We start from the raw sequence: 15094 nt of genomic DNA, 5'->3' as shown, positions 1-15094 counted from the left end.
CTAAGGGTGGGAGAAGGGTGGAACCCCGCACCCAACCCAAGGTCAAGTGCCAATGACTGCTTCTTTACCACATTCCCCTCCCCTGAGAAGCGCCAGGGCCCTGCAGTAGGTCTGGAAAACATGCCCATGACCCCTGAAGCAGGAGATCTGAGTCTGAATCCCTGGAGCCTCCATGGGGTAGGATGCTCTCTCCTTCCGCTCAGCAGAACACCTACTAGCCCGGTAAGCCCCAGATTCCCTTCCTCAACCCTGCAGACTGAGCAGAGGCCTGCTCACACAGCTGCCTGTTTCCTCGGCCTTCTCTGCCCATCTGGTGGTGTGGGATGGGCTGCCGGAGCAGATCAGGAAAAGGTGATCTCTGCAGGCAGGGTGGTGTAGGGAAAGTGCGAGAGATTCGGGTTCTGGTCCCTTAGCTTGCTCCTAGGCCACCAGTAGCCATCTTAAAATCCTTTAGGCGTGGGTGTCTGTCTGTTCATCTGTTAAATGCGGGAGTTGGATCAGATGGTCTGTGTAGTTGTAATGTGCCCTTCAGGTACCTCTCACATGCCAGGGATGTCTCTGTGAAAGCAACTGAGAATTTAAACGTGGGTTTACAAAATAACTGGGGTTTCCTCAGTTGGTCTCTTTCAACCCTGGACTTGTCCGGTGACACATGACCTTGTGAGCCTCATGGAACTGGAGGCATCAGACAGTCCACTATTGACATCCCGAAGCTGCCACGGGGGTGACCTCTGTCGAGTTATTTCCTGTCCCCAAGCTTCAGTTTCCTCATCTGTATGTCTGGGAAGAGGCATATGTGCCCGAGAAGGTCGAAGAGATGATTAAATGAGATGTATATGGAAGCACCTAAAATAGTGCCTGTGCCTGGCACATAGTAGGGTTTCAGGGATGCAGGACTTGAGAGAGAGACTGGGGGAAGCGGGGAGGGGGGGAAGGCTGCTTTTAGCCTCTTCTCTCCCCCTCCCCTCTCCACCAGTCTCTTCCACATCCCTGTGGATGGCAGCCCTTGCTGGGGGATAACAAATGCTCATGTGTGTTGGGCCAAGGGCTTTGGAAGCAGCCAGAAGGCATACACATTTCCACTGCACGGGCTATGACATCATTCCAGCGGATGGTGGTCCCGAGGAGGCATTTATATCCCAGCACTGGGCTTGGAAAACATTGGCATCTGAGGGCCATGTCCCTAAAGGACAAAGTGTGCTGGTCGAGGTCAGGGACCAAGGCTTCCTGAGTCCGTACGGGTCCTGCTGCTGCCCACTAGCCCTCCCTCTGGCCTCCCACTAAAATCTCCCTGAGACAGGCAACCAAGGGTTCGGGGTCTGTGCTTTCTATTCTTTTCAGCCTAGCACTGCTGTCCCTTTCAGCCGAGCATTCACCCTTCCGTGCTCCAGTTTATCCCACAGACACACTCTGGCCCTTGACAGCACCATAAAGGAGGCTCCCCGTAGGCTGGGGCAGGGCGCTTTGCTGCTGCAGCATTTGGGCTGAATGAAGTTATGTCCCCACCTGCCCTAACTCCCCGTTAGATTGTGAACTCCTCCCAACAGAGGCCCCATCTCTTTCCTCTCTGTCTCTAACCTCTAGCCTGTGGCCAGGCACACAGTAAGTGCTCAGTAAGTGTTGGATCTGTCTGAGGACATTATGTTCCTAAGCCAACCAGGTGAGGGAGCAACTATGGAATGCCCTGACGGTGGCAGGAAAAGCGCCATTGAACACAGGGCACCATGCGGGTCTTTGGTTGCCATTAGTATCACCGCGACTACTATTACTGTTATTATTGCTATGCCAGCAGCCTGCAGTTGTTTTGCCTTCCCCTCAAGGCTGGAAGGGGCTCAGTGGGCCTGGGAGAGAACTGTGACGTCGGCAGACAGATGGCGCTGGCTGGTTTCAGATGAGCACGAAGCGGGGAGGATTGGGAAGAACGTGACTCCAGCCCCTCTGTGCTGGGGGGTGCGGTGGGGGTGCGGTGGGAGGAGCAGATGAGGAGAATCCAACGGGCCACAGTGGACATGCAGTAGATCCAGAGACCTAGCCACACCCCAGGTCTCCCTCCACCCCTGCCCCACTGTGTGACCTTGGCCAGTCACAACCTCTGGGTCCCCAGCTATAAAATGACAGGACTGGACTCCTGGATCCCTAAGGCCCTTTCTGATTCTGCCGTGTTAGGATGTGCATTTTGTTAAGTAAAAACGGGACAAGTATTATTACTCTTCGTCTCATCTGTGGAATACGAGGCCGTCACCTACCTCAGGTGATCCTCATAACAAATTATACCTATTTGGAGATGAGGAGCCCAGGCTTAGAGAGAGTGACCTGCCAAGATGGCGCAGCTAGGAAGGGTCTCCTGTTACCTGACACCAGGTCCGTCTGACCCGGAAGAGCATGCTCTCCCAAAGGCTCCGCTCCCTCCTGGTACATACCTTGCCGCCATCACTGTGAGTCGTGTGCGCTCTTGCGCAGAGATCGGGCCCTTCCCCAGACTGATGACTGCAGGGGACTTGCTGGTTTGAAGAGCGTATAAGTCGGGGCTGGGAAGACTTCCTTTCGCCCTGAGCCCTGCTCTGCGGCTGATGGGTGGTGGGTGCCCTTTCACTGAATGACAGTCACAACAGACATGCTTTTTGAGGGCTCCCTATGCGCTGTGCTCTGTTTTATTCCCGAGACAATCCCCATTATGGTTTTTACCCGTTTCACAAAGAGAAAGCCAGGGCAGAGAGACAAAGAGCCTTGCCCAGAGTTACACAGCTAATGTGTTGTAGAGGCTGAGAAAGAGCTGGAAGTGCACTGTACTGAGAGTCAAAAGGGTTGCTTCGAGTCTGAGCCCTCTCGTTAACTGAGTAACTTTGGGTAAGCCAGTTTCCCTCTGAAAGTTGGCGTTCCGATCCTGCGGATGGACTGGACGCACCTTTGGGCTCTAAAGGAACTAAATGCCACTTTGTCCCAGATAGGGGTGGAAAGGCTTCCTTGTCTAGCTCAACATTGCTCTGAATTTGGTTATGACTTCTTTTTTTTTTAATTTTTTTTTGTTATTTTTGAGAGAGAGAGACAGCGCAAGCAGGGGAGGGTCAGAGAGAGAGAGGGAGACACAGACTCTGAAGCAGGCTCCAGGCTCTGAGCTATCTGTCAGCACAGAGCCCAACACGGGGCTTGAACCCATGAACCGTGAGATCATGACCTGAGCCAAAGTCGGACGCTCAACCGACTGAGCCACCCAGGTGCCCCTTGGTTATGATTTCTTAGCCAGGCCCTGGGCTAAGTACACAGAATACAGGAAAGAGTTAGAGGTGATCCCTCGTTTCAAAAAACTGACATCTAAACAGGAGACAAACATCTAAACATGTAGGTAGGCTAAGCCATCTAGGAGCTAGGAGGGGCACTGATACTGGAGTGTAATGGGGGGTCAGAGAGGGGAGATGATCTTTCCGACCCGGTGGGTCAGGAAGGCTTTAGAGAGATCTTGCCATCGTCGCGTCCATGCTTTCCTGAATTGAGTTTGTGAATCAGCATCCTCCTCCTCCTCATCCATCCAGCTTAGGACAGTCCCAGACTGTTCTAAAGTTATGTCGGCTTTTGACCCGAGCAACCCAGAAAGTGGCCACAGAGTCTGGGGGCCGTTCGAGCTCACTCTGGCACAGCTCTAATGGAATAATCCATTTGTCCCAGGTGGACGAGAACCCTTCCTGTCCTTAGAGGCGTCTAGAGACAGGACTCTGAAATTCCTCTTGGCAAAGCCTGTCTAGTGCTGAATAACCAAGCCGCTAGGCTTGGGGAATTCTTTGTATCTATTCTCAGCATTCCACCTGTCTGGGGCACCTGACACCTGGAGAGGGAAGGCATCTCCCCAAGGTTACTCAGCACGGCTGGGATCCTAACTCTGGCCCAACTGGGACTGTATTCTTGAGCCATATGGGATCTTTCTCTATCCAGGTCACCAGGGGCCAGAGGGCTTCTGCTTTATCTGATGGGCAGCTCGCGCTGCGTGAAGGCTCGAGCTGAGGGCCCTTGGAGAAGAGGGGGCCTGGGCTCCCCCGGCTGCTTTGCACCAGCTAATGGACAGACACGAAGTGTTTGTCACATGCTCAGCACTGTCCTCTGAATTGAGGTGCTGAGCCAAGCAGAAGGGAGTTTCTGGGAAGCAGCCTGGCGAAGTGGAAAGAGCCAGCCCCGAGTGCAGCGGGAGACTCCTGTCCTCGCCCCGGCCCTGGGTGTCCTGAGGCCAGGCCCTTTGCTCTTCCCCACCTACGACATGCCAGGCAGAGGCGGGGTCCTCCGGGGGCCCTTGAAGCGCGGACTGATCAACCAGTCAGCAGCTCTTTCTTCTGTTCTGTCACCTTTTTAGGGGGTGCAAGAGTGGGTAGGCTATAGATAAACGTAACTTGAGGAAGAATGAGATCAATGTAACAAGGGCAGGAACGAATGCGCTGCAGGTTTGCTGGACGGAGGAGGCTCCGCTCAAAAACCACCTCTTCAAAGACCGGATGAGGTGCAGATCCAGGCGGTTTTTTTCTTTTTCTTTTCTTTTTTTTTTTTTGAACCAGGAGAAATAGCAGAGGCATGCTGTCCTTCTGGAACGGGAAGGCTAGATAGCAGAGCAGTGCCTCTCACACTTAGATTTCAAAGATCAGGACATTTGGACATCCATCCTAGGTTTGCCAACTCTTTATTTTGCCCGACAGGGACATTCAAGTGACACTTAAATAGATTTCTGCTTACTATCACCACCGTATAGTGAAAGAAAGAACATTTTAACACCTCTGTCCCCAGAGGAAGGAGACTGTAGATGATCAGGAGACAAGAAAAAAAAAGGCACGCCTTTACATTCAATCCATTTTGCTTTATTAAAAATAGTGCGGTCCACGTTTCACTCATTTCGTCACAGACCAGTGTCCTTGAGTTTGGCTCTGGGGCCCCGCTGCCCTGTTTCCTATTCTGTAAAATGGGGACATGATGCCATCGACCTCCGAAGGCCGTCTGACGTGGAAAGCAAAGGCCCTCAAACGCCGTCGTCTACGGAGGTAAAACAGCCCCGTTGGGCTGTTCGGGGATCGCAGCAAACAGGAAAGTGCTCGTGTGAAAGAGGCCGCTGCCAGGCTGCCCCTGCCGCTCTTCGCGGGCAGGAGGGTGGGCCGCGCGCTGGCGGGCCTTCTGATTTATAAGCGAGACATGGGATGTTTGTATCTCTTGTTTTCAAACCGTGGCCGACGGCAACATTTTGAAGCCTGCGGTGGTCAACCGGCCCATCTGGGCCCTCTCACGTAAAGTTCCAGATTCCAGGCACGGGGCACCCAGGAGGTGCCGGGGGAGAGTGAGGGCAGAGAAGGGAAACAAGATTGGCACAGCCAGCCTGGGCCAGGGCATACGGCGTCCACGTGTGGTCCCCTTCTGGGCCCACGGCTTCCAAGGCTGGGTCACGTCCAGCAGCCCTGTTAGGATTACGTCTCCAGGGCCTGAGGCCTCCAGACGCCTCGCTGCCCCCTGGAGGCCAGGCCTTCCTGCCACAAGGTCTCTGGAAGCTTGGTCAGCAGCCTCAGAAGAGGCGACTTGGCTGATGGCCTGTGAGGCCTGGCACAGAAGCCACAGGCGTGAGAAGGGCCTTCTGGCAGCCCCTCAGAGGGAGGGGCAGGGCCCGTTCTGTGGAGGTCACAACGGCCCTGCCACCCAGGTCCAGCGGGGTCCCCACAGACAGCCCTGCTGCCTGGCCACCACAGAGGAAAACCAGCCTCTGCTTGGGGAGGAGGCCTCCGGCAGAGAAGGACGTCAGAGGAGGTGTGAAGGGAACCCGGCCGGCACACTTGACGTGCGTGGCTCAGTGTGTAGGTTGAATTTCGGGAAGTCTGCTCCGTGGGTGACAGAATGAACTTTCCAGAGCAAGGAGTAGGTTTGGCTTCCTCTGGGAACCGCCAGGGCCCCACTCAGGCCAGGCGCACAGGGAGGACTCTGGAAAAGCACTGAGCAAATGACAGGTAGCTTGGTGTCCCTTTTAGATGGAATACTGGGTCGAGAGACTCTAGGAGGCCAAGCGGCGTGTGTGTGTGTGTGTGTGTGTGTGTGTGTGTGTGTGTGACTGTATGTGTGCTTGGCACCCTAAGAAAGACTCCTGCTTGCCCCCGGTGATCCCTGGCCCCTTCGGCTCTCTCCTTCTCCTAGCCTCCCTGAACAACCAACAGCGCATGTTGAAAGCACACAATTTGGTAGGTTTTGACGTTGTGTAACCCGTGAATCCATCATCACAATTCACATAAGGAACAAATCCATCATCCTGAAGAGGTTCCTCCTGCCCTCTTTGTAGTTCCTCCCTCTCACACCTCCCCCGTCCCCAGACAACCTTCCTCTCACTCTAGATGACTTTGCATTTTCTAGAACTTTATATAAATGGAATCATACAGTATGTGATTTGGGGGCGGGGGAGGAGTAGAGGGGCTTGACTTTTTCACTCAGTATAATTATTTCAGGATTCATGATGTTTTGCCTATCGATATATTCCTTTCCATTGATGAGCAGGATTCAAGTATATGGATAAAGGAGAAAACACAATTAGTTTATTCCTTCCTGTGCTGATGGACAATTGGTGCCTTTCCAGTTTTTTGCTATTAGAAATAAAGCTGGTGTGACCGTTTGCACAAAGCTTTTGTGTAGATGATGCCGAGGCGTGAAGTAGAATGGCCGGAGCGTTTGGCAAATATATATTTAACTCTTTAAGAAACTTCCCAAGGGTTTGCAGAGTGGTTACGCCCCCACCTAGGTTTCCTATCCCACCATCCATGTATGGAAACTCCAGTTACACGTCCTCACCAGCCCTTCGTCTGAGCAGACCTTTAAATTTTCACCATCCTAATGGGTGTGCAGTGGTATCTCTTTATGGCTTTAATTTGCATTCTCCTGATGACAAACGATGTCGAACATCCTTTTGTGTGTTTATTTGCCATCCGTGCATCTTCTTTGGTGAAGTTTCTGTTCTGACATTTTGCCCGCTGTCGATTACTTAATCATTTGGTTGTTGGTCATCATCTTATTGAGAGGTAGGAGTTTTTCATTCGTTGTGGATGCAAGTTCCTTGTCACATATGTATTCTGCAAATATTTCCTCCCAATTTGTGCCTTGCCCTAGAGGGCCATGTGGGGGTTTCAGACTCCGTCTGCGCGTGCATGTGTGCACTTGAGAGAGAGAGAAAGAGATAAAGACAGAAAGACTCGCCAGGGAGCCGGCTTCCTGTGGGATGCCTGCTTCTGGGTTCATGTCTTCTCCACTATATGGAGGATACAGAAGGACAGCTCCTAGAGGTTCTTAGAGGTCACACATCTCAACAGCTTCCCAGTCCCTGAGAATCCATGGGGTGTGGCATCTGATCTCGAGAGGAAGAGGGCCCATGGTGAGGTGCCTTGATGTCTTTTGTTCCTTGATCCGAGGCAGGTCAGGTGATTCTGAGCCCCCCTGGCTGTCCATAAGGTGGTCATGGTGAGAGGCCAGCAGAGTTCTCTAGCTGACCTGTCCCAGCTCCAAGGACACAGAGTAGTGTTGGCCCTATCCATTGCCATCCAGAGGCCTTTGGGACGCAGAGGGGGATGGAGGTTTGTGGAGCGCACACCGGGCCAGGTGTGGGTGTGTGCGGACTGGAGCTGTGTCCGGCGACCTTTCTGGCTTTGCTCGGGGCTGGGTGGTGCCTGGTTGAGGGCATCATCGCCTCTTGTGCCAGAGCCCTCTGACCACTTGCTGGCAGCCCACATGCTGCTTCTGCCAGATACCTGTGTGTGTGTGTGTGTGTGTGTGTGTGTGTGTGTGTGTGTGTCTAGGCTTAGAAACCCTCAAAAGATGGAAGCTCGTGGTCCACGGGTGAGCATGTGTGCATATAGCCTGTGTCCTGTGAGTGTAAAAAGTGCTTTGAAGGGAGCGTGTGTGCAAGGGACCACCCAGGAGGGAGCGTGGACTCTGTCCTCCTTGAAGCCACCCACGGGCATCGATCTTGAATTGAACATGGAAGACAAGGAGGCGGGGAGCTTGGAAGGGGTGTCCAGACAGAGGGCACCGCCGAAGCTAACGCATGAGTCCACAGGGTGAGCCCAGTGGAGATGGTTGGGAAGAGGACGTGATGGGAAGCAGGCTGCCCAGGAGGCCAGATGCTGGGATATCACAGCAGCTCCATCACAGAGCGGGTATTGTGGCCATTTTATGGATAGCAACACCGAGGTGCCAAGAGGTCAAGGGGATCATCCCCTTAGGTCTGGGACTCGGTTGATGGCAGAGCTGCATGTCCTGGCTCCCGACATGGTGCCAGGCAGGGTCCTAGGAGGGAAGGACCATGGAGCCCACTTGGGGCCGCTCTTCCTGGTACCTGGATTGGCTGCGTGGAGTCTTCAGGACTTCCGGTGGGGTCCTCGGGACTCCCGGGCCCTCTGTGTGGCGGCCCAACTTCCTTCAGCACACATCTGTGAGGCCTCTATATGGAGTCCGCTCTGTTCCTGGCACCTGGGAAGACCCGGGCCGCTGGAGGCCTGATGCCCGCCTGTCTTTGGGCCCTGGCAGGCTAAGCGACAGCAGCTGCCTTTGCAAGGCTGGGCAGGAGTGTCACCACCCCCACTGTGAGGCCATAACTGCTGCTGCCACCATGCAGGCTTGTGCGGGTTACATTGGGTGGACAGCCATTCCGGGACCCCAGGAGGGTTTTGTACCTATGGGCGAGACTAAACACTGTGTAGACAGGATTAGTGTCCATCGCCCCCCACCTGCCCAGACACCTGAGCACCGTCTCATTTCTCCCCTCGCCCTTGTTTACCCCCAGTCCATCCCTTCTGGGCAGAGCCTCTGTCCTCAGTTTCCCTGGAAGCCATCTTTGCCTCTTTCACTCCCTCTCCTCTGCTTCTATCTAGGGTCTCCTGGTGCCTCCGCTCCTCTTTCTAGCCCGTTCCCAGCACAGCTGGTACAGCATTAGCTTCTAGAAGATAAACCCGGCCTTGTCATTGCTCTGCTCAGAAGCCATAGGCTCCAAAGGCCCTCCCCAAGCACCCAGCCTCCCTCTCTACTCCCCTGTGCCCCTCCCCCTGTAGCTCTCCTCCTCTTCCTTCTCCTCCTCTTCTTCCTCTTCCTTCTCCCCTTCCTCCTCCTCCTCTTTTTTCTCTTCCTCCCCCTCTCTCCTCTTCTTCCTCCTCCTCTTCCTCCTCTTTTTCCTCTTCATCTTCTCCCCCTCCCCCTCCCTTCCCCCACCCCTTCCTCCTCCTAATCCTCCTTTCCTCCTCCCCCTCTTCCTCTTCCTCCTCTCCTCCTCCTCACCTTCCCCCCTCCTCCATCACCACCTTCCCCCCCTCCTTCTCTCCCCCCCTTCTCTCCCCCCACCTCCTTCCTGCCTCCATCGTGCTGGCCCCCACCCTGCGCTGCATCTGGCATGCTCCTCCACAGGCAGCTCCGTACCCATCCTTTAGAGCCCTGCTCACAGGTACCTCCTCCTGAGTTCTGGAGAGAGACCCACTCCCTCCTGAGCCCAGCCCTTCACTGGCAGGATCTGAGTGCTGGGACCATTCTAGGACCCGGCACAGAGCAGGCAGGCGCTGCGTGAATATTGACCGAAGCAGGCCCGCAGGGGTAAGCAGTTTTGTGATTAGGCCGTGGGACAGGCTCTGGGGGACTTGCTTTCAGTCCTGCTTGGAGCTAGGCTACTTTTGGGCTAGGTCTCTCCAGGGGTTAACTCCCCCCCCTTGCAACATGGGGGTGAAGATACTTGCCCCAAAGCCGAACTCAGAAAACTCATCCTGGATAAGTCCTGTGTTGGAGCTTGAACTTCTTGCCTTTTCAGAGGCAGAGCTCAGGGCCAGTGGTTTTGTCAAATGGGAAATGCAGCTACTGTGCATACGTTATGGGTGGGAGAATCATCTGGTAACTCAGCCCTTTAGGAAAGCGTTTTGGCAGCGTGTTCGTCGGCACTATAAACCCACCACTGGGGATCTATTTTGGGGAAGTAGCTCAAAATACAGAAAAACAATTATGCACAAAGTTTGTTGTGTTTGTAGGCTTCTTTTTGATAGTGAGAAAATCTAAATATTCAACAAGGGAGGAGGTTAACCATGATTACTCATGAAATGGAAAATTATGCAGCCCATAAAATACTTTTTATAGGGGCACCTGTCTGGCTCAGTCAGGAGAGCATGCGACTCTTGATCTCAGGGTTGTGAGTTCGAGCCCTCTGTTGGATGCAGAGATTACATTAAAAAAAAAAAAAGAAAATATTTAAGAATATGTCATGGCGCAGGCAACCCATAAATAAACCTATAAAATAACCCATATGTTAAATTTTTAAAAGATATAAAGGTGCATACACACCATGGTTATAACTATGTAAAAATGACCCCTACCTCCCCTCAGAAACATTTCTTTTCTCTGCTTAGAAAAAAACTGGATGAAGCAGCAATGAAATTAATCAGTGGTTCATCTTTGAATAGCAAATCTGGAGGGGGTTTTTTTAAGTGTATTATTTTTATTTTTTTAATCTTTATTTATTTTTGAGAGAGAGAGAGAGACAGAGTTCGAGCAGGGGAGGGGCAGAGAGAGTGGGAGACACAGAATCTGAAGCAGGTTCCAGGCTCTGAGTTGTCAGCACAGAGCCTGACGTGGGGCTTGAACTCACGGACTGAGAGATCATGACCTGAGCCGAAGTCGGACACAACCAACTGAGCCGCCCAGGAACCCCAAAGTGTATGCTATTTTTATAACTATAATAAATACTTTCACCAATATGACTATATTTAGCCTTTTAAAATTACCCCGTGTGGGCTAAGGAAGTCCCTTTTAATTTTGTGACTTCCTTGGAAAGAATCAGTCCCTGGTCTCCAGGCCCTTGGTTTATAAAATAAGGGAAAGAAGCAAGCGTTCACTGGGCAGTATGCGCCAGGCTCTCCCATCCATTATCTCATTAAATCTTCACAACTGAAACCCCATTTTGCAGATAAGAAAGCTAAGGCTCACGGTCAGTCTTCTGCTAAGAACTAGGTTTTGCCCTCAGACAAAGCACTCCCCCACCTGGCTCCACTTGCCACCACAGCCCCCCCCCCATATGATTATGAAGATCGCTGCCTTTGAGGCAGGGGTGGGGGAGCTGAGGGTGGACAGGACAGGTAGAGGGACACCTGAGAACACTGTGGCAACAGAGCCCGTGCAGGAGTTCATCTTACAGGCTAGGGAAGGTCAGCGTCCACCAGCAGGTGGGAAGAAGAGAGCTTTCTGCCCACAGCAGCCAGTGCTGGTGTTCTCTGCTTTACCTCTCTGGCTCCGCACCTTCTCCTGAACAGAACTCCCCCCGCCTCACCCGGGTACCCCTGTTCTGCATGCCCAGCCTTCTCGGGCGTCTCAGCGCTCTGGATTCAGAGTGGTGGATTCTAGCGGTGGCGTCCCAGCCCCACCACTGATTTTCCTGGGGGCTTGAGCAAGGGCTCCCACCCTTGAGTTCAGATCCTTTACCTGTAAAGTGCAATTGGACCAGACCAGAGGTTCCAAACTCCAGCACTAGGCGGCTAACAAGCAAAAAAAACCCAAAAAACAAAAACCAAAAAACCAGCCCAGCTGTTAAGAGCAAGAGCACTGAGAAGAGCTAGCACAAGGAGCCACCTCCGAGCCTCAGTCAGTCAGCACCACGCAGGAATCCAGACACAGAGACGCAAGATGTTTGGGTTTGTAAAAGGCAAACAGGAGATCTACAAAATGTCTCCATTTATTATCGTTGACTCAGATTCACACACACCCATGCAGGCTGAGGAAAAGCGGTCTATAGGCATGCAGTGGCCTATGGGCTGCCAGTCTGGGACCTCTGGAGTCCCTGTCTCTGGGTGCCTTCTGGCTTTGACTGTCTGATTCCTGGACTCCTAGTCTACAAATGCTCCTGAGATCATACCAAGCAAAACAATGTCCCAGGTCTGTAAGAGGAGGAAGGCCAGTCTGCTGAGGAGAAGGTGGCCCTAAGTGGCTCTCCTGGGCCCCGCACCTGCCCTAGGCAAACGCATGGGCTTTCAAAGGCTCTACCCTGCTGCCTGCCAGACACTGTCTCCCAGCTGTGGCCTGTGTGCTTGGCAGTTGTCCTGCACAACCTCACTTTATCATCATGACAGTGATTAACCTCACGTACCGACAGGGAAGCTGGCCCCGAGTGTGACCAGCAGGGAGGCACACAGCTCCCAGCTGCACCGGGATTTGAATCCAGGAGCATCTGACTCTATCCCCTGAGCTCCTGAATACAGTCATTACACCCCTCGGAGGGGACCTGCCAGCGCTGACGCTTATGGGAGGGTTCAGTCCATGGAGCCGCCCGCACACGGATGAGTGGGACTACGTGTTCATGCTTGTGCCTAGACACAGCTAGACCTGCTGTGTGTGCAGATCTGGGTACCGGATACCTGGGCTTCATAGGGTCAGTTCTTGTTATTCGCCGTGGTACATTCTTTAAAGCTGCGGCAGACCCTGAATTAGTGACTGCTGAACTGTTGTTCCTGAGGGAGAACACAGGGCTGGGCTCCTGCAGGCCTCCGGCCACACCATTTTCCCAGCTGATCAATACTTAGCCTTGTTTTGTGTGTGTTCTGTCTAAAGTCACCTTCTCTCATATACGTTGTTGATTTCACTCATGTGGCGCCTCTGCGGACAGCGCTGTAATTCACACTGATCGAAGCTCGTCTGACACACGTCATTTTCTGCAGAAGGCACGTCACAGCCTTCTGGTGCCCAGGGACACAAGACCGTTTGTCAGCACTACGCTGTTTTCATTTTAAACAGCAAAGTCTCCAACGAAAAGCCCCAAAATGTTAAAAATGTGGCACTCAGTAGGCTGAAAAAGGACACTTGTTGGCGGTAGAAAAAGGAAAACAAGGTTGCCTTCCACCCCAGCTGGGAACTGACACATCAGTGAAACTCACATTGTCCACCCCTCCTGTGAAAGAACTGTGGGTATTGATCTGGGGGTTACAAATGATTTTTAGCGAGTAGGGGAATTTGCAAATACAGAACCTGCAGATCACGAGGATCAACAATAACTGAGTGTCCTTCCTCTTTCTCTGGGGGGCTGCTGTCAGGATCAGGAGTTGGGACAACTAGCTAGATTTTCTGGTGCGAGATGTAATTTGGAGGGGCAGCTGCAACCAGTCCTGAGTCCCGCCTGCCACACATCCTCACGTGTGAGTCACCCCCACCACCAGCCTAAGCGTCCCTGGAGGGAACACGCCCTAACCCGAGGGGGGACGTAAGCGTGAATTGAGAGAATAATCCTGGTGACTGGCAAGATGCTATTGAAATGACAGCTTTCATCCTTTCCCTGGAGATGCAGTTACTAAGCGTTTTGCACCTCCTTCCCTGCTACCTACGGAAGATTCAGATGATTCTAGTAGAAGAGACAAGCCCCTAAATAAGACACCATGTGTAGAAAGGACTATAATAATAGATGCAAAGTGCCATAGAGCTCTTTTGGCCCTGTTTTGATTTGCTAAGAAGCTTGCACTTACTTGGGTGGCGACATCAACCCGAGTGCGTGCAGACCCCCTCATTCAGCAAATATTTATCGCAGGCCTATGCTGTACTAAGCGCACTGGTCTCGGTGCTGAGATTTAGATACAGAATAAAATGCATACATATCCTGACCTTCCTGCAGCTTCTATTCCAGAGATAACAAAGCAAATGCATAAATATCTTCACATAACGACTGTGGAGAAAATAGAGCATGAATAGAAAAGAGTCCTGGGGAAGGGAGGGTTGTGTTTTAAATAAAGTGGTCAAGGAAGGGTCATTGAGAAGGCGACCTTGGAGTAAAGACCTGCAGTGGTGGGAGAGCTGGGAGGACCTTCCAGACAGAGGGAACAGCATGTGCAAAGGCCCTGAGTGCAACGTGGTCAGAGCAGCATGCATGAGGGGAGCAGGAGGTGAGTGAGAGAGAGAAGGAGGGCGGGGCAGGATGCAGGGCTCAGAATTAGCTAGAATGAGGGAAGCCGAAGCGTCTATTCCAAGATGGGACCTCTCGGAAAGGTTTTGAGCAGAGGAGAGACAACCCCAGATTCACACTCTAAAATTTTTTTTAATTTTTAAAAAACTTTATTTTTGAGAGATAGAGAGAGACAGCACAAGCAGGGGGAGGGTCAGAGAGGGAGACACAGAATCTGAGGACAGGATCCAGGCTCTGAGCTAGCTGTCAGCACAGAGCCTGATGCGGGGCTCAAACCCACGAACTGTGAGATCTGACCTGAGCCGAAGCCGGACGCTCAACTGACTGAGCTCCCAGGCACACCCAGATTCACACTCGAAAAGGGTCCCTCTGGCTACCGTGCAAAGACTGGTGCATCCCCTGGGAGGAGACGGTGGCCGGAGAGGGAGCAGCGAGGTGCTGAGAGGCGTCACATTCACATCAGGAATTCCTGTTTTGTTCATGTTCATTTTTTAAGACACTGTTAGATCAGAATGACAATGTCCTGAAATTCTGTCGTTTGGTAGGCAATGATTGTTTAGTGATTTTTTTTTCCTTTTCCTTTTTTTTTTTTGGCCTATAGACCTTAGTGTGTCTAAATGAGTCTGTGGGGGCGCCTGGGTGGCTCAGTCAGTTAAGGGTCCCACTTCAGCTCAGGTCAGGATCTCGCGGTCTCTGGATTTGAGCCCTGCATCGGGCTCTGTGCTGACAGCTCAGAGCCTAAAGCCTGTTTCTGATCCTGTGTCTCCCTCTCTCTCTCTCTGCCTCTCCCATGCTTGCACTCTGTCTCTCAATAATAAATACACATTAATAAATAAATAAATACATCTGTAGTCAGGCACCTCAGAGATACCAGCTATTATAATACTTCAGATTAGATGGTGGACTGGGATAAAGGTTTAGTATACAGGATTCAAAGCTAGAAGAGATTCAGGTTAATAAAGAATTACTGTTCGTGGAATGCTTTCTCGGTGCTGGACTCTCGCTGGGCATTTTGCCTGCGTTATTGCTGACCATGACCATACTCATGCCCAACTGTAAGTAGCCCCATTTTACAGATAAAGAGACTAAGGTTCAGAGAAGTCAAGGCCAGCTGTCATAAAGGTTGAGGAGTTTGGAATTCAAATCCAAGTATCTTTGAGCCCAAAGCCATGGTTTCTTTCTTTTAGATTA

The 15094-nt window shown here is 52.2% G+C and overlaps 1 protein-coding gene across 5 annotated transcripts in view; it reads left to right on the top strand.

Moving 5' to 3' along the window:
* The first annotated feature begins 45 nt into the window (after nt 1–45).
* SNPH (syntaphilin) overlaps nt 46–15094 on the top strand; it is a 35290-nt gene continuing 20241 nt past the window's right edge. The window contains exon 1 of one of the 5 annotated variants that reach the window (XM_029918116.1): nt 46–222. In XM_029918116.1, the coding sequence (XP_029773976.1) occupies nt 121–222 (102 nt within the window). In that variant the 5' untranslated portion in view covers nt 46–120. The remainder of the gene's footprint in view (nt 223–15094) is intronic. The other 4 variants (XM_029918118.1, XM_029918120.1, XM_029918117.1 and 1 more) reach the window with 4 other exon arrangements.

This window comes from Suricata suricatta, chromosome 12 (genome assembly GCF_006229205.1).
Source record: "Suricata suricatta isolate VVHF042 chromosome 12, meerkat_22Aug2017_6uvM2_HiC, whole genome shotgun sequence".
Classification (NCBI taxonomy): Eukaryota; Metazoa; Chordata; class Mammalia; order Carnivora; family Herpestidae; genus Suricata; species Suricata suricatta.
Note: the sequence above shows the minus strand (reverse complement) of the source record. Positions and strands in the feature narration are given on the sequence as shown.